Source organism: Hydra vulgaris, chromosome 09 (genome assembly GCF_038396675.1).
Source record: "Hydra vulgaris chromosome 09, alternate assembly HydraT2T_AEP".
NCBI lineage: Eukaryota > Metazoa > Cnidaria > Hydrozoa > Anthoathecata > Hydridae > Hydra > Hydra vulgaris.
Genome location: NC_088928.1, coordinates 58,042,501 through 58,062,283, shown reverse-complemented (window position 1 = coordinate 58,062,283; position 19,783 = coordinate 58,042,501). Strand labels below are relative to the sequence as shown.

Below are 19,783 nucleotides of genomic sequence, written 5' to 3'. Positions count from 1 at the left end.
AACTGCAGGATAACCATAAAACGTGTTGATAAGAAGCAGTAAGCAAACCAAAACAAAAGAAATGAAGCATTAAAAAATAGTTTGAGAAAAGCAGGAAAAGCGTAATTTTGCATCGGACAGCGTAATTTTGCATCGGACAAATTAAAATTTACACTATACATGCTCGCATGATTTTTTTCATTCCCGTGGAATGAAGAATGCATGAAAACTGACTTTAAGTATATTGAATTTAAAAACTTAATTTTGTTCTACTTTTTTTCAGAGAAGATTAAAATAAATTTAATTTAGACTATATATAAGTATGATATAAAATGTTTGTTTTTTTGATATGAAGAATTTATTGTACAAGAAAGAGAAAACAAACTTTATTAGCATAAAAGTTTATTGCATAAAAGTTTGTAATATTAATTTGACTGTAGTTTATATTTAAAACTAATTTACTCCTAACAAGGCTGTAATAAAGTAAAAGAGATGCGAATTTACTGAGTAAAAAGTTTTGGTTGAGCAGGGACCCTAATAGTATTTGTATAAAGAGAAAGAGATATAACCTTACAACGATGGGACAATGGCTCAAACAGGGCACATACAAAACCATACAAAACATAGAAACTTACATTGGATTTTAAATATGATTTTAATGAGAGTTCAGTTGTAAATGATAATTCGAGAGCAGAGGACTCAGTGAGAGCATTGCCATTCATCAATATGGGAAGATCAACAATATTGCAATAACTATTTGCAGTAAACAACTGAGCTTTGCTAGAGTTAAAATTTATAAACCACTGCGATTCCAAAGCTGTTACAAAAAAGAGATCAGATTCAAGATCAGCTGCCTGTTCTAAGCAATCGAAAAAAGAAGATTTTTTGTCTAAGCAATCGAAACAAGAAGATTTTTTGTCGAAAATAGAAGGGAATAGTTGTGTCATCATCAAATAGAGACACTTTAGATGTAAGATTGTCAGGAAGATCAATAACATAGATGAAAAAGAATACAGGACCAAGGATAGAACATAGTAGCACCCCAGAAATTACTGGCAATGAAAAAGAGTATTGGCCTTCAAGGACAACTTTAATACTGTGGTTAAAAGGAAATGATTTTATAATCTCAAAAACGATCCTAGATACACCATATGAAACTAGCTTATGTATTATTATTACCCAGCATGTCAGACTTTATTGAAAGCCTTTGATATTTCAATAGTAACAGCTCTAGCTTTGCAGTCTAAATCAAATGTAAAATTAAATTCTGTTATAAAAGTTAAGAAACTACTTTAGAATGAGAAGATTGAAAACCATAATGATTGTCAGATGGTAAGATATTAGGCTCACTTTTGATTATGACAGAAATCTTGTCTGCACCACAAGTAGAAGAGCTTAAGCAACAACAACAAAAGTTTAGCAACTGAAGCTGGAGTAATTTGGTTTCCTAACTATGGATTACCTTATTTTTTTGGAATGAAAAAAAAAACTTGGCTATTAAATTCAAGATTGGATTATTGGAATAATCCAATCTTGAATAATTATTGGAATAAGAGGAAAATTTCTTTGCAAATAGTTCTACCTTATCCTTGGAGAGGTAATAAAATTAGACCTATGAATTAGAGATAGAGTGTTAAACTTTTCTGAAAAAGAAGAATGAGATTAAAGATTAAAGAGATCATAGCATGGTCCAAACCGCATAAGTGAGAACAAGGAGACACTGAACATAAGTTAGGGTCAGGAACAAAACGCAAATCAAGGGACAAGGTAAGCAATTTTAAGGGAGTTTAAATTTACAACTATTGAATTTATTTTAATGTAAACATAAATGTATATTTCTGTCAACAAAACTTCACCCTTCATCATTTCTAATAAATAAGAAAAAAACGTTTAAGAAAATGTCATTAAGCACACTTATCTTAAAGGTTTTTGAAATCTTTGTGAGATAATCAAGCAGAAAAAGAAAATTTAAGACACTGTTCAAAGTAAAGAACAATGCATTTTTAAAAGATCAATGAATATGGAAACAACAAAAAAATCCTAAGTGAACTAGTTTAATATAAAAAAAACACTTGTTTATTTATTCTTATTTATCAAGAACATAAAACAAGACTGTCAATTTGCGGATATAAATGAATGATTCCAACACAATATTGAAATTGTAAAATATTCATTAATAATTTATATTGTGACTTTTTTTTAATTATTATTGTGTTCCTTAACATTAAAATCTTTTTTTGTGAAAATGTAAAAGCTTTTTCTCAACCTCTACATTTTTTATGTATAATAAAATGACAAATGACTAAAATAAATAAAACTACCATCTTTTTAAAACTACAATCTAAATATTAATTTTATGGGTTCAAGCTCAAGATCCATTTGCTTTATTAGAAAAAAAATTTTTTTTTGTTATGAATGAACCATAATTAATCTAAGAAAAAAATTTCACAAAAATTTTGAAAATAATATCTTTTATTTAAAAGGCCTTTAGAAAAAAAAAAATTGTTTTTGATTTTTGTTGGTTATAAATGTTTATAAACTTTTTGAAAAAATTTACTGCTAGATATACTAAAAATTATAAATAATCAAAAAGTAAATGAAAGTAATAAATAAATAATAAGTAATAATAAAAATAAGTAAAAGTTATAATTAATATAAAAAATAGCAAGTAGTATTTTTTTTCTTCTCAGCATTAAGAAGATGATTTTATTGGAAAATATCAAATGGCATTATGTACCATTAAAATACCTAAGTAACTTTATTTAGTACAATTAAGTTACTAAACTTGTTATATATGGTATATGCTGCCTAAAAAGTATAGTAAAATATACTAAGCCAAAAACATACCATTCGAACAAAGTTCACTGCTTCATCAAGTTTAACTAATCCTTTTACTTTAGCAGAACTTCCATGATTAAGCCAATCAATAGCAATAACATGATACGAATTATCAAATTTTTTCCCAACTTTCAAGTAGCCAATGCATGTTGCTGAGAATCCATGAAGTAACAATATTGTTTTTTTAGTTTTTTCTGCATTGCCTTTTTCAATATAAACACAGTGTTGACCATTTTCCAGAGAAACAGATTTTTGTTTAAATGGAGAAAGCAAAACAAACAATCTAAAAGTATGAAACAAACTGTCAAAACAATTCAATTTCAATTCAACTTCGGTAAAACAGTACATTGTCTATTACTATAATTTTTAATTTGATACTTTGGTAAAATTAAGTAAAATGATAAAAGCGGTACAACTATTGTTTGTTTTTTTGTCAAAACAATGCAAAGGTAAGAATAGATAATAGAAAAAAGATGCATCAAGATATCTTAAAAAAAGTTTAAGAAAACACTGCTTTCTAAACTAAATATGCAGGCAAAAAACTATTTTTACACATTTGAACTCAATTCCTTAGTAGTTTATTAACTTGTTTGTCCGCCACAGGCTTTCATTACCTTATGGAGCCTCCACTTATTTGTAATTAATAGTTTACTAATTGTTGCCAATTCCTCACATTGTAATTCCTTCACTCATCTATTCAATTTACTCCAAAAATCCTTTAGAAGAAAGCAGTGGCTTACAAAGTTACTAAGGTATTTTGAAGATAAGCTATTTCTTGACACAATTTGCTGTCTAAATTAGTTATGTGACATGAAATTTTTAAATTAATCAAACACTAAGTTGTAATCATGGAAAAGAACTTGAAAACAGTAGTTTAAAGATGAAAAAATTATCAAAATTAAGCAATTCTAAAAAAAATTATAGCATTTTAAGTACTAAATTTTTAATATATGGATTTGTTGAAGAAACCGTGACCAAATTTTAAGTTTTTCTTAACTTAAAATGTCATAACTTTGTCAATTTTTATCAAAATTAAAAATAAAACTTGGTATCGAAAAAACGGTCTTAAAAAGGAGGATAAGGATACATAAAAGATATAGGCAGGGTGTTAGGAGGGCGTCAATAACAGCCTTTAATATATTCAAAACCTAGGTTTTTTTAAAACAAAACTTTTATTTTTTATTGAAATTTTGATTTTTTTTACATTTTTTATATTTTACATACTTTTTATACACTATTCAATATTTTTTTATATCAAAATATACATTTAAACATTATTAATGTTCAAATGTTTATTATGATACGCTCTCCCCCAACTACCCGTGTGTATAGCGGAACTCAAGTCAAAAATAGGTACCTTTTTGGGTGAGTTAGTAGGGTGTCTGTGGGTGCTTTTGTTTCATGGAATTTGGCAGGTAGCAAGAAAAAAGGTTTTTGCTGATGTCTCAATATATTAGAAAAAAGTCTCAACATTCCTTCAATACATACCTGATGCACAAACAAAAGAAAGTTTTAAACAACAAATTTATTATAAACACAATTTTTCAAAAAAATATTTCCGTGCAGAATTAAAAAGCCGGGTGAATAAAAATGAGCAATTGCTTTTACTCAGTATCTAGTCAGCTTTACGTGACTAAAAACTTTAACTATTTGGCTTTTTTTATTCAAAAGTTATTCACGTAAATTCATGTAAAACTGAACAATTATGGAGTAAAAGCAATTTCTTTTTTTTATTCCCCCGACCTAAAGTTAAACTATTCTAGTAGGGGAACATGGGGCAAGATGACGAACGTTTCGAAAAACGCCTGTCAATATCTGTCCAAAAATTAAAACTTGATTTAAAAGTGATAAAAAATCATTCTGCGTCACTGATGTATCAAAAAACCACTCTAAAAGTAGAAAATAGCTAAGGAAAAACTCATTAAACGATGTTAACTCAAATTGTCATCTTGCCCCGCATACGGGGCAAGATAACGATTTGAGTTAACAAAGTTTAAAACTTTAGGAAAAGAAAACTCTATGAAGCCATAAACGCCTCAAAAACCATCATCACAAATTCTTTTTTATTAAAAAAGTAATACAAATAAAGGTGTAACTTTTAAAACTAATAAATTATACATTTTTATCGGTCAATGCAAAAAAAAAACAGTAACAACCTAGTTATCAGTTTGTAGCAAACTCTAACGCAACAAAATAAAATTATTGTCAAACAAATATTGTATTTCGTAATAAAATAATTACTGAACAATACAAGAATAGTAAACAGTACAAGTAAACTTTCGTTTAATATAGATTACGGACAAGCCATCTTGCCCCGGTCATCTTGCCCCAGGCTAATACAATCTTTAAAGTGAATCAGAATCAGTGCATAATCAAATTATCATAGCCTAATACTTCTTGTATGGCTTCCAGTTTCATCAAATTAAATAAAAATTTCTCGCTTACCTTAAGCTGGTGATGTAGCGATGTAATAAATCAAGTAAAACGAGGATAAAAAGTTTTTTTCTCAATGTCGGAAAAACTTTTTAATACTTAACTTTCGTCACAAAAATAATATTTAAAAAGAAACCATTGATAAATCTAGTAAAACTAATCTACTTCCCTTTCAGCTAAAGTCAACTGTTATATTTAGTTTTGTTTAAGAGATAACTGTAGGTTGTCATCTTGCCCCATTCGTCATCTTACCCCATGTTCCCCTACTCAAAAAAAATCTAAATCAAAAGAAAACGGTTCCGTTAAGGTCGGATTTAAGCGTACCTTTCTAAAAAATCTAATAAGTTATAGTTTTTGAGCAATTTCTTAAATTATTTTTTAGAATGTTCAAACAGACATGTTTGTTCATAATTTTTTTTAGATAAAAACCAAGTTTTCTACACCTGAAATACCTGAATATGATACTCTATTATTATAGGTTATATATACTACCCAGAGTTTTAAAGGTAATTTTTGCAGTATCAGCTGATACTGCAAAAATTACCTTAAATTTGGAAGTGGATTCTAGAATCCTCTTCCAAATTGTAATTTTTTTCTTAGTATTTCAGTAAGCTTAAGAGTACTTATTTTAGTTTTGGGAATGTGAGGACCTTAAGTCATAGTAAATAAAACTTACATAGAAGGAGGAATATTTTGATATATAACCCTTAATCTAGTTGTAGGTTAAAGTGAAAGTTCATAAACGTTGTATGTTATTCTTCTTACTGGTCATATCATAATGAAAAGTTTCAGTTTTGATCTGCAATAATTGGCAGATCTTTACTACCACACAAGTGTAAAACCAAGAACAATAGACTTTTAATAAAAAATTCAGTTTAATTATTTGTAGAATAGCTTGAAGATCCACCGTTTCAAATTTCGTTCATTGTAATTTTTTAAATAGATTATTACTTCTTGATAATAGACAGCACAAAATGATAAGGTTTCTCTAATTGTATGAGATTTCTCCTATATTTCCCTGTAATTTCCCCGTCTTTCACAGCCTATCAATCAGTTATTTCCTTTGCAACGCTTATTTTTAATAATTCAAAAAAACTGTTGATCTTTTTTGTTTTGTTTATTGTGAAAGTTACGTAATTTATGGACAACCCTAAAGCGTTTCTTTTATTTTAAATTCGTTTTTAGTGAGGACATTATTAAAAACCTTAAAGCAATAGTGATTAATTACATTTTTGCCATTAACGGATCAAATCTCATATTTATAAACTTGAGATTTCCACTTGTAAGAGTTTTCTACTTGTAAAATGCTCATTTATCCTTGTTACTAAATGTCTGGAGGTTTCTCCAATCATAACTGATATTACTGCCAGGGCAAGAAAATTTGTAGACAACAATGTATTTGAGCAGCTATGGATCTTTAATACAAAAACTGTTTTTTAAATTATTAGTTGTAAATATAAACTTAGATATTATAACTTTACAATATTTACTAGTAACTTATTAACTTTTAATTTTTGTGGAATTTGAGTAAAATCCAATAATTAAAAATTCGAAATATCTAAAAGTTAGGATTATCAATAATATTTATAACTGATGGATTGATTTTTTAATTAACATATAATTTGATTTCATTGTCAATAATTTTTTGTGGAAGCTGATTGTTTTTTAAAACTAAGGGTAGATTTTTTATGCCCTTATTAAATCAAAACCATGCATAGTTAATTTTATATGTACGATCAATTGTTGTACGCAAGCATTTAACAAGAGCGGACGCGATGTTACCACGAGGGAAATTTAAAAAAAAAGCATTTGGACTTGTACTCTACATTTGGAAAAATATACAACTTTAATCTACAGAAAAATTTATTTTTATTTTATCACGTATATATACTATGGCAGTAACACTTACAGAAATAAGAAAAATGTTAAAAGAAATGTTTAAAGAATTCAAAAAGAAACTGAAGAAATGTTTCGCAAGCAAGAGAAAATTGTTATTGATATTATTGACGCTAATATAAAAATAATTAACAACAGATTGGACAAAGCAGAGTTAAACATAAACGTGAATGCAAACAAAATTAATAAACTTACAAAGAAATTGGAAAATATTAAGGATAGTTTAAACTACAACAAAGAACTAGTTGACAAAAAAATTCATAACAACAATAAACAACTAGATAAAAAATTCGAACATTCTAATATAGAAAAATTTATGAAGGAAAAGCAAACTTAAAAGTTCACACATTCTTCTGGCAAAAACTTGGACTGAAAAATATCGAAATTGAACTTGCCCACCGCACTGGATTGAAGAAAGATGGACGACCAAGGACAATAGTACTTAACCTGCAGAAATACAAAGACAAAATAAGAATCTTGAAAGAATCTCATCGACTAATAGGCACGAATTCCTTCATTAACGAAGACAATTCTCGTGAGACCATTGCTATTCGGAAAAAGTTATTTACGGTTAGTTAAACAAAGGCGCTCAAATGGTGAAAATAGAACGGTAAGATATGACAAAAATAGATTATCAAAATAGAACTCCTAAAACTAAATCCTCTGTTGTTTTTTTTTTCCATTTATTATCATGGCTATGACTAATAACTAGGAATCCCTTTTTTTTGATTTATATGAAAAAAATCTCTTTTCTTCAGAAGAAAACCTAGACCCTGAAAATAATTTTTATAACAGTATTTTATTCGATTGGATTCGTATTATTTTCCTAGCCAACTAGAAGGATCTCTTTTTTAAGAATGCTCACGAAAAAAATAATAATCAAGTTGTAATTCTCCACCTCAATATAAGAAGTTTGAAATGCAATTTTGAAAAACTTGTAAATCTATTAGAAGAAACTAAACACATTTTTAATATAATTTGTTTAACTGAAACTTGGATCACAGCAGATAAGTTAGTAGTAATTTTGTTATTCCTCATTTCAATATAATTTCTAAGGAGAGAGAAACATATAAGCGCGGCGGTGGAGTATTAATTTATGTTCACGAAAATTTTGAGTACTGATAAAGGAATGATTTGAGCGTTTCTGATTGCGATAAAGAAATTTTAACTATTGAAATTAGGAATAACAAAATCCATCTTTCAGATACCTTGTTTATATTTTTTATATTTTCTATCATTGTAAGTTTATATTATTATTTTTATTATTGGTTATTTAAAGCTGTACAGCGATTAACAAATGTAAACCAAAAAAAAAAAATCTAAAACGCGTTAGACAAATTTTATAACAATAGGGAACCAAACTAAAAATATTTTGTTAAAGGTTTGTATTCGTTTTTTTCCATAGTAAACTTTAAGTTTTTAAAGATACCCTTTTAAAATGTGTCAGATTACCCTTTAGGCAAATTAGGCCATTGCCTAGGTCTTGCTTAAAATAGAAGCCCGTATTTTTAATAATTATGTACATTTCTAGCATAAATAGTCAACATTTAAGGAAAAAAACACAATATTTTTAGAAAAGAAAAACGTTTCCCCTGTAGCAAGAGCTGTATTTTCACCAAAAAAATTACACCATTCAACTCAGGCTTTATGAATTCAAGGAAAAGTAATGCACTGAATCAAAACTAGAACATGCATGAGTATGATATACCCTAATATATATATATATATATGTGTATATATATATACACACACATATATATATATATATATATATATATATATATATATATATATATATATATATACACATATATATATATGCTGTTATGGTTTGGGGAGCTTTTTTCTTTTCTGTAAAACAACCACTGGCATGATTTCAACAAAAATGAATTCATAGGGCTACATTGACTTATTAGAAATTAGTTTGCTTGAACATGGTGAAGAATTGATGGGTGAAAGTTTCACTTTTTAACAAAACAATGCTGCTATCCATAACTCAAAGCTTACAAAAGCTTGGTTTAGAGAGAAAAATATTCACGTAATTGAATGGCCCGCAAGCAGTCCAGGTCTTAAACTAATTAAAAACCTGTGGGGAATACTTTCTAGAAAGGTTTATGAAAATGGTAAGCAATATGAATCTGCATTGGAGCTGAAATTTCGTATCAGAGAAGCTTGGAATGAAATATCTATAGAAACTATCCAAAATCTTGTGACTAGTATGTCAATCGCATATTTGAAGTCATTAAAAATTCAGGAAGCGATACTAAATATTAAATGAGCGTAAAACAAAATATTTTTTCTATTTTCTTGTATATAACGTAAATGAGGCTAATTCTAGTTTCTCCACAAATTGAATACTTTTAATTTTTTTTCTACTTGTAATTAATTAAACATACCAATTTAAAAACTTTTTAAGTGTTGTAGAAGATAATAAGAAATAGGGTAGATTCAATAATTGTTTCATTGCCATTTTTGTTAAATGAGAACGAAAAATAAAGGTGAGGCTAATTCTATTTTCTCCGCTGTATAGCGCAACTAGTCATGTAAAGGACATATAGATAGCGTAGGAGCAACTGTTAAAAGAATTGCAATAAAAAAGAATTTCTAATTGTCATAACTTTTTTTTTCCTGACAATTGCATCCAATTAAAACTATATTCCTTAGAGTCTGAAACATATTCTATAACATAAATATCTAAATATCATAAATATCTAAATATCTGTTTGTTTTAATTGTTAATAAGTTAGTAAGTAAGCAATATTTATTTCTGTTCCCGAAAGTAAAGATAACTAATTTGATTTAAGATGTATAAATAGATAGCTAAAACAATCTTTTGAATAATTTTACGCAGAATTATAAAATCATAATTTAATTTACGAAAGTTAAGTAATTAGCTTGAAATATTCAACTGAAAATAAAAGTTTTAAAGAAATGTTTTTTTGCGCCCCGTAAGTATCACATAATATAATCTTATATTAACTTATTATAACTGAATGAATTTGCAATATACAAAGACAAGTAAACGATTTTAGGATGATTCATACACACACACACACACACACACACACACACACACACACACACACACACACACACACACACACACACACATACACATACACATACATCAAACTCATATATATATATATATATATATATATATATATATATATATATATATATATATATATATATATATATATATATATATATATATAAAGAAAATATATGTAAATATATCAAACTTATATATGTGTTTATATATACGAGTTATATATATTTATTTACCAAATTAATACAAGTCATCAACAACTAATACCACAATAATGCAGAATTAATTACATTAAAAAAGAGAATATATAAAAATGTTATTTTATTAATACAATGAAGAGATTTTTCCAGGAAGCTCTATGCTGACTTAACAGATTTAACTTTTTGATCTGTTAAATTGTTTGATGTTTTGTTTGCTTCAAAACCCGATCTTTAAATGCATTTAGCGTCCGGGCATCCACTGTGTGTCGTGTAAGAGAATTCAAATACACTGCATTTGAGAGAAATCCAATGCAATGCATCCATGAAATAGTTAAATCGCTCCCCCTCCCCTCTTCTTCCTCTTACAGACTGACGTTCGTGCTGTTTTTCATGGCCGCGCAAATTGTATACACCACACCTAATCAGTTAGTGTTGTGGGACCAAAAAATTTATTTTATAGTTAAGAATCTTGAATTGCTAGATTATGTCTCCTCGTAAGCGGCGTTCTTTTAGGGAGGTAATTCCAAGTGTCTGCATACGTTTTTTTTGTCCGTATGGCTAATAGAATAATATTGTCACATCCTCGAGTAACTTAATATCCGTATCATGATACGGGGACCAAGCTTAAATGAAAAGTTCAAGATGCGGCCGAATATACGTTGTATAAAGCATGCTTTAATTGACATTAAAGTGCATGAGCCAAGTGTTTAAACATATAAATGCGCTCTCAATGTTTGCCTGAAGTGTTGTGATGTCCGATTCAGACGTATAGCATTAATTTGTGAGCAATTCTATTAGGTAGATCGTTTATAATTAAGACAAGAAGTAGTGGTCCCAAAACAGATCCTTGAGGAACTCCACTCTTAACGTTCTTCCAGTCAGAAACGTGTTTTCTTAGCACAACCAGTTGTTTCCAATCTTTAGGCCACATTTTAGGCCGAAAAAGTAACTTGTTGCGAATACCATCTGCTTAGAATTTACAAATATCGTTTTCGTAGGATACTGTTTGCGTAGATGCGTAGAATACTGCTTGCGTAGAATACTTGTTGTGTAGACTACCGTTGATTTGCGTAGAAGACATTTATGTGGGATCTTATCAAATGCCTTTGCAAAATCGGTGTAGATGACATCAGCACTGTAGCCTTGATGCATAAATTCCGTAAGTATATAACGCGCTGGAAGGAAGTTGGTCACACACACCTTTTTACTAATAAAACTATGCTGGTACTTGGAAGTTATACTATTTACCAGTTGTAAATGCAACTGCGCTACAATATGTTTATGCAATGTTATTGTACTATATACTATTATAATATATTATGTTTATGGGCTATTCTTTCCATCACTTTGCATGGTACTGAAGTGAGGGAGACTGGTAGATAATTAAAAGCCTTAAGCTTGCTGCTTTTCATAAAGAAGGGAGGTACAATAACTGACATTCAGGATTGTCTGAAAATGAAATTGAGTGGCGTTGCAAATACAGTGCAGTTGTATAATACACGTGGATGGATTTCATCTACACCGTTTGATTTAGCTTTTTCTAGATTGCTTAGGTGAATCTGAATATTTTTAATTGTGAACTAGTTTTAATCTATTATGCATGTTGCTCGGGTAAGATTATCAAGTAGTGGCAATATGCCTTCAGGTTCAATTTTAAATACAGACTGAAAAAAGTTATTAAGGATTAAGAAGATTGTATAGATATCCGTTGTAATGGGACCGTTACCATCTTTAATTGAACGAACAATTGAACAATAATTGCAGAACCATTATTGAAAATTGTTTCTTAATTGGTAGATGATATGCAGGTTGATAAGGGATTGTAATCAGCTTCGCTCTAAATAAGTTGTTTTTGTTTGTAAAATAGTTGTTGTGTTGTGCCAGGGGCGGATCCAGCATTTTGGATCTTTGCGATAGCTCACTTCCTGACATGGAGCAAACTACAAACATTTATATGTTTACTGTTTTGTCAAATAAAGTGCTTTGCAAAAAATTGCGATAATTGGAGCCTGGAAACAAAAAGCTTAAAACTTTTCACCCCCTCCCCCAAACGTGAGACCAACAAGTTAACAAAATATTTTTTGCACCATTCTCAATTAGACTTATATTCATCAATAAATTTTAAGTTACATAGTAAAATTCTCAGCGTTCAAAAATTATGACCATATAAAGTTTGAACCCCCTCAATTTGAGAGGTTTACAAGTTTTATATGGATATAATTTTTGAACTCTGAAAGACTGTACTATGAAGCTTAAAATTTATCGATGAATATAAGTCTAGTTGAAAATATTACAAAAAATATTTTATTAACTTTTATTCACACGTTTTGGGGCAAGGTTTTTGTCTTTATAAATTTTGTAAAAGAAGAATTTATAAAAATCATTGTTATTTTTAAAACTTTTATAAATTTCGCTTCTTTTAAGTATCCCCAGTGAAAAATAAAACCGCGTCCCACATGGGTTCCGCGTGGGTTCCGTGTGGGATTGATGGGATTTACGTGGGACGGATTTTCCCATGTGGTATCCGTATGGAAATTTGTCACCTTAAACCCATGTGGGTAATCCCACATGGGTTACATGTGGGAACCATATGGTATTTACACACATGGGAAATCCCACGTGGGTTTCCTGTGGGATTTGCATGGGAATTAATTTGAAAGCTGGAAACTAAAAAAAAACTAAAAAAAATTTTCAAATCGACATTGCATTGCGTTACGTTTATATTGTGTGAAAATATTTTATATTAATATAGAGAATGGCAAGCAAGTATGTAAGTACCACGAATAATGTTTATCTTTTTTTAAAGAAATAAGATTAAGATTTGTGCAAATAGACGTATTATTAGGATAATATAATAGTTACAATTAACTGATGCAAGTTGAAATGTTGTCAAAAACCAATCTTGCATGCATGGGACACTGCAGTGTCCCACAAAGAAATGCAGGTTTGAAAGTCAAAGAATTCCCAATTTTCTTTATTAAAAAAAGAAAACAACTTTTAACTTTAGATATCATAAGGTTCTTAAGACTTAAGGGACTTACGAACTGCATTGAGGAACAAAAACAGGATATTTACAGAAACTTTTCAATTTTTAATCTGGAGTACCACAGTGTTATTGAGAATAAAGCCTCTGGGTCCAGTTTTCAAAGTAATATGATCTAAAGTAATGTTTAAATAAAATAATATGCTTTAAAATGCATAGAGTTATACATATAACTCCTGATAGTTAACTATATGTATAACTGGTTATACATATAATTTGTTATAAAAACTTATTTTTTAAAGTTATGCATGAACAAATTAGTACCAATTAATTTAAATTCAAGATTTAGTTAAAGTTCAAGTTCTTATTTATTCATTGTTTTTGTTAATTTTATATTTATTTGTTCAAATTTATCAGTTAGTACTATTTTTTACTACAGTAAGAATGTATCATTGTTGAACGTGATTTTATTAGTAACTTAATTTTATTTTCAACATATTTTGACAACACCCTTTATATTTTAAATGATGACAGCTTTACTTTTCTATTGATGTTAAATTTATTACGTTTTAATAACTCAGATTGAATCTTAACTGAATTATTGTAAGCTTTGAGGGGTTTGTTGTATATCAAATGGTGTTGTAAATAAAGTAAAAATAATATTTATATATATATATATATATATATATATATATATATATATATATATATATATATATATATATATATATATATAACATTAAAACAATAAAATTGACTTTAAAACAAATACCATTAACATTGTGATGATAATAGCATTAGGAAACTAGTATTTATGTATTATTATTATACTATAAATAAATAGCTTTTTAATTCATTTTATAAAATAGAGACTGACAACTAATAATTAATGGAAATAAATACAAATTATAAAAATCATGTAAACTTCATTTATTATTACTAAATACTATATTAATGTTAGTCTACAAAGTTAAAATCAATTTAGAGCATTGTTATTATTTCTTTTGCGATTCGCACGTCCACTTCTGCCTCTCAAATTTGTAAAATAGGTGGTCAAAGCTTGCTAAATAGGTAGGTTCTCAGCATAACAATGCTTTTTTCTTACACTTTCTAAAGAGAAGTATGGCAAATTGGTTACTTAACCGGGTCATCATCTGACATCATTATATTCATTAAATATAATGATGTCAGATGATGACCCGGTTTATTGAACACCTTCACCCTTTATCAAACTCAGTCAATTTTTTGCCATCTCCCATTGAAAATAATGTCAGTTTTTGTTATCATATTATGATGGTATATCTGAATTGTTAATATAATATAAAAAATGCATATACCATCAATTTTTTTCTGGTTCAATTATACATTTATTCTCAACAGTACTAAAAGTAAAAAAAACAAACATAAATTGTTCTTTCAGATAAGCAAGCTAATTTCTGAATTTAAATTGTTTTTCCTATGATCCTCTACAGTTTTAAGCAACAAAAGCAAGAAGTTTTTAGACCACATTGTTGGTGTAAATACCTTTAAAACTTGCTCATAGCTAGCATAAATTGTTATACTTTTTTTTTTAAATAAAATTTTACTTTTTTTTTTAATTCAATTTTTTAATTGACATTATTTTGGTCTCAACATCCCCTCCCCATTGTCAATTATTGTTAAACTAAAACTGCCCCTTTATCTACTGGCATCATTTATGGATGATCCCATAGCCTAAATACCATATATATATATATATATATATATATATATATATATATATATATATATATATATATATATATATATATATATATATATATATATATATATATATACATATATATTATTTTTACTTTATTTACAACACCATTTGATATACAACAAACCCTTACAAAGCTTACAATAATTCAGTTAAAATTCAATCTGAGTTATTGAAACGTAATAAATTTAACATCAATAGAAAAGTAAAGCTGTTATCATTTAAAATGTAAAGGGTGTTGTCAAAATATGTTGATAGTAAAATTAAGTTACTAATAAAATTACGTTTAACAAAGATAAAAATTCTTACTGTCGTAAGAATTAGTACTAGTTAACAAATTTGAACAAATAAGTATAAAATAATGGAAAAACAATGAACAAATAACTTGAACTTGAACTAAATCTTGAATTTAAATTAATTGGTACTAATTTGTTCAAGCATAACCTTAAAAAATAAGTTTATATAATAAATTTTATGTATAACTTGTTATACATATAGTTAACTTTTAGGAGTTATATGTATAACTGCATGCATTTTATTTAATTTATATATTACTTTAGATCATTTTACTTTGAATACTGGACCCAGAGACTTTATTCCCAATTACACTGTGGTACTCCAGATTAAAAATTGAAAAGTTTCTGTAAATATCCTGTTTTTGTTCCTCAATGTACTTCGTATGTCCCTTAAGTTTTATGAACCTTATTATATATAAAGTTAAAGTTTTGGAGCCTCAAAAAAGTTACAGAAACCTCCCTATCTCCCCCCTATTTTAATATTTTTTTAATAAAGAAAATTTGACTTTCAAACCAGCATTTCTTTGTGGGGCACTGCAGTGTCCCATGCATGCATGCTTGGTTTTTGACAACATTTGAACTTGCATCAGTCAATTGTTTGCAGATAATATACTCAAAACTATATTCAAATATCATATGAACATGTTAGAGAATGTTCATATGATATTTGAACATCACAAATTTAATAATATTGTTGTGATATGTTATATAAATAATACCATAATAGATTATGATATGAAAATAAGATAGGATATGAAGGCAATGATCAAAGAATAAATTTACTTATAGAAATTTAGATGTTTGTTTATTAGTTTCAGAATATTATATTATGTGTGACCGCGACTGTCTATAATAACAGGCCTTGACATCGCGCAACAAAGTTGTTAAACTGAAGGCTAATTCCTAATACTGTATTTACATTTTCATCTTTTAACATTAGACAAAAGTTTGTGTTCGCGTTTTTTTAATAAATCTTTAAAATTTGATTGGTTTATAAATTAGATAGCGCAACTTCAAGGCAATAACGTTGTAAGGTTCAAGGCGTTAACATTGTAAGGTAATAATATTGTCAAACTAACGATAAGTTTTTTTAATAATTAAAATGCCTTTAAAATGCTGTGTATCTCTTTGCAAGTCGAACTATCTCAACTACAACAAAAATATCAATTTATACAACTACAACTACAATGTCAATTACAACTACAACAAAAATATCAATACTCAATTACAACAAAATTATCAATTTATAAATTCCCGAAGAATTTAGAGTAGAGAAAAAGATGTAGTAAAGCTATCCCAAGAACTGGTTTTATTGTTACAGACTATACAGCAGTATGTCAACTGCATTGGCCAAATGAAGCACCTTTTGAAAGCAAATATGGGAAGCAACGATCTTTAAGCCCACCATCTGTTTTTAAAAATATTCTGCCTAGTTGTTTAGCCACTCCAGTAAGTAAAGTTAGAAAAACTGTAACTTCAAGCAGTTTTCGAAGCATTTTACCAAATGAGTTAAATGATTTTCTAAAAGAGGATGAACTTATATTCAATCTTTGTTAAGTGATAATAACGATGTTATTGTTTTCCAGCTTAATAAAAAAAGTTTACACATACAATCAAAAATGTACAAACTTGGTGTTCCATTATTTATTTTAGTAATTTTCAATGATTATTCATTTGTAGCTAACCATAATGGCATAACTTAAAATATTTCATCTTTAGCTGTAAACAAATTAAAGTTAATAAAAACAAAATCAGCTTTATTTGAAGCAGTTAGATTTTTAAAAAATAAAGAAAGTTCGCTTCAGTCAAATATTCTATTCGAAAACCTTAATGCTATGAGAAAAGTTAATGTTGGTGAAGTTTTATATACTTCAGATATTATATGTAGAGCATATGAGTATTTTGCTATGCAACGAAGTTTATATGATTGTTTGTGTATTGACTATAAGTTGCCAAGTATAAGGACTTTTACACAATTGACTTCAAAAATAAGCTCAATGGAGGACCTAAGTTTCATAAATAGTATTTTTATGAATTTAAATCCATTGAAAAGAACTTCCATACTACTAATTGATGAGGTCTATGTCAAAGCTTCATTACTTTACGAAAGAGGTGCTTTGTTTGGTCAAGCAGTAAACTACCCTGAAAAGTTAGCTAAAACAATTTTATCAATTATGATTAAATGTCTTTTTGGAGGTCCAGAATTTATATGTAGAGCTCAACCTGTTGCAAATCTTTCCTCTGATTTTCAGTTTGCTCAATATCAACAAATTGTTGATACAATAAATAATATTGAAAATAGTAAGACACTGGTAATAATTACTGATGGTAACCGTGTAAATCAAAGATTTTTTGGAATGTTTAAAACAGTTGATACTAAACCATGGTTAACAATATCAGGTATATATTTATTGTATGATTATGTGCATCTCTTAAAATCTATACAAAACAATTGGTTGACAAAAAAGACTGGGGAACTTCAATTTTTGAACAATAAAGAACTGGCTTTGGCTAAGTGGAGTGATTTAGAAACTTTATATAAAACTGAGTGCAATAGTCTTTTTAAACTCTCTAAACTTACAGCTAAATCAGTTTATCCAAAACCAATAGAGAGACAATCTGTAAAGTTTTGTTTGTCTGTTTTTTGCGAAGAAACAGTAGCTGCATTAAGAACGCATCCAGAGATTGAAAATAAAGCATTTGAAGGTACTGCTGTATTTATTGAAAAAATAATTTTTTTTCGAATGTTGCTAATGTCAAAGCACCTGGTGCTGGCATTCGGTTTAGAAATGAATTATGCGGAGAAATCCACTCAGTTGGTGATCAACAGTTACAACTGCTATGAGATATTGCTGAACTGTCAAATTTTATGAAACCTACAGGTAAGCGTGTAAAACAGCTTATGCTAGATACTAGCAATGCAATAGCACATTCATGTTATGGCTTTATTGGTCTCGTAGAAACTTTGTTGAGTAATGGAACAAAGTATATCTTATTAGGTTGGTTTTCAACAGATCCACTTGAAAAAGCTTTATCTAAGCTTCGACAGGGATCTGGAGGTACTTACTTTATAAACGCTAAATCTGTAATTGAAAAAATTAATATTCAACATACTAAATTGATATTCCAACTTGACATTCCTGTTGATGGTATCGATGGTCATACTTGTGACATATGTCTTAGAGATATTTCTACTGATGAAAAAGAACTTCTGGATAATATACATGATCTTGAAAGCTCAGTTAATAAATCTACATTAGTGGCTATAGTTTACATAGCTGGCTATGTGCAAAAAAGCAAAATAAAAATTTATGATGATTCTACCAATTATTATTATAAATATGGAAATTCCTTCTGATACTCTTTTCTAATGGTCAATATTTTGCTTTTTTTTTTTTCAAGGTGCTACTGACCCTTTATGCAGAACATTTTGTGTTACTCAGTTTCAGTTCATTGCTGCTAAATATAAATTTAAAATCACAAAAAAACAATGCAGAGTATGTTCTAAAATTCTGCTAAAGAATTACTCACTAATTAGCACTCCCAAAATACTAAAGCTATCATAATTTATGTGAAAATTAGTTTTGTAATTTATTATGCTATTTACTTGTTATGTTTTTTATTTTCTCATTAGCCTATATGTCTCTCAATATGTTTGGATTTGTAAATATTTACCCTGTTGAGATATATTAATAAAACTTTTTTTTTGCTTGAATCAACTTTTGTTGGTGTTTTTTATTGTTGGTGATTTTTATTGTTACCATTTTTAGTAAAAAAAATTAAAAATACAGTTATCTTTCTAATATATAGATATATACTTTGTTATGGTTCTGCTTGTTATTGATACTATTTAATATTACATGAATATTCTTAATGAAATTTGAAATACGAAAAACATGATTATCTTTTAACAATTTTTTGGTTTTCTTTTTATATTTCCGTCTTTACTAGAGATTATTATTAGAAAACATAGACTGCCATTACACCCTACCTAATATAAAAATATATCAATATAAGTAAAGTGAAAGTTTAATCGGCCTTCAGTTTTTACGGCATTTTGCGCGATGTCAAAGCCTGTTATTTTAGAAGGCCGTGTGTGTGACGAAAAAGTAAAGATATTTTTGCATTCAGTGGCTATTGCACCCAACGTCTACATCATTGAAAAGGTAGGTTTTTACATTTTTGTTTTTGTTTTTTTGTTTAACTACTTATCCTAATTGATCACTTTTTTCAGGATTCTCCTCATGGGTTTAAGCTCATTACGCATAATATGTGTTCAATTACCCATAATACGTTAGTCATTGTAAGTAATAAATTAGGAAATAATTATTTGTGAAATATTGTAGTCATTAATGACTTCAACCT

The 19,783-nt window shown here is 28.2% G+C and overlaps 1 protein-coding gene across 1 annotated transcript in view; it reads right to left on the bottom strand.

The window, feature by feature from the left end:
* Positions 1 to 19,783, bottom strand: part of LOC100212740 (monoacylglycerol lipase ABHD6) — a 46,886-nt gene that overhangs the window by 25,299 nt on the left and 1,804 nt on the right. Inside the window, exon 2 of the mRNA XM_065806157.1 lies at positions 2,827 to 3,100. Coding sequence (XP_065662229.1) covers positions 2,827 to 3,100 — 274 coding nt within the window. The remainder of the gene's footprint in view (positions 1 to 2,826; positions 3,101 to 19,783) is intronic.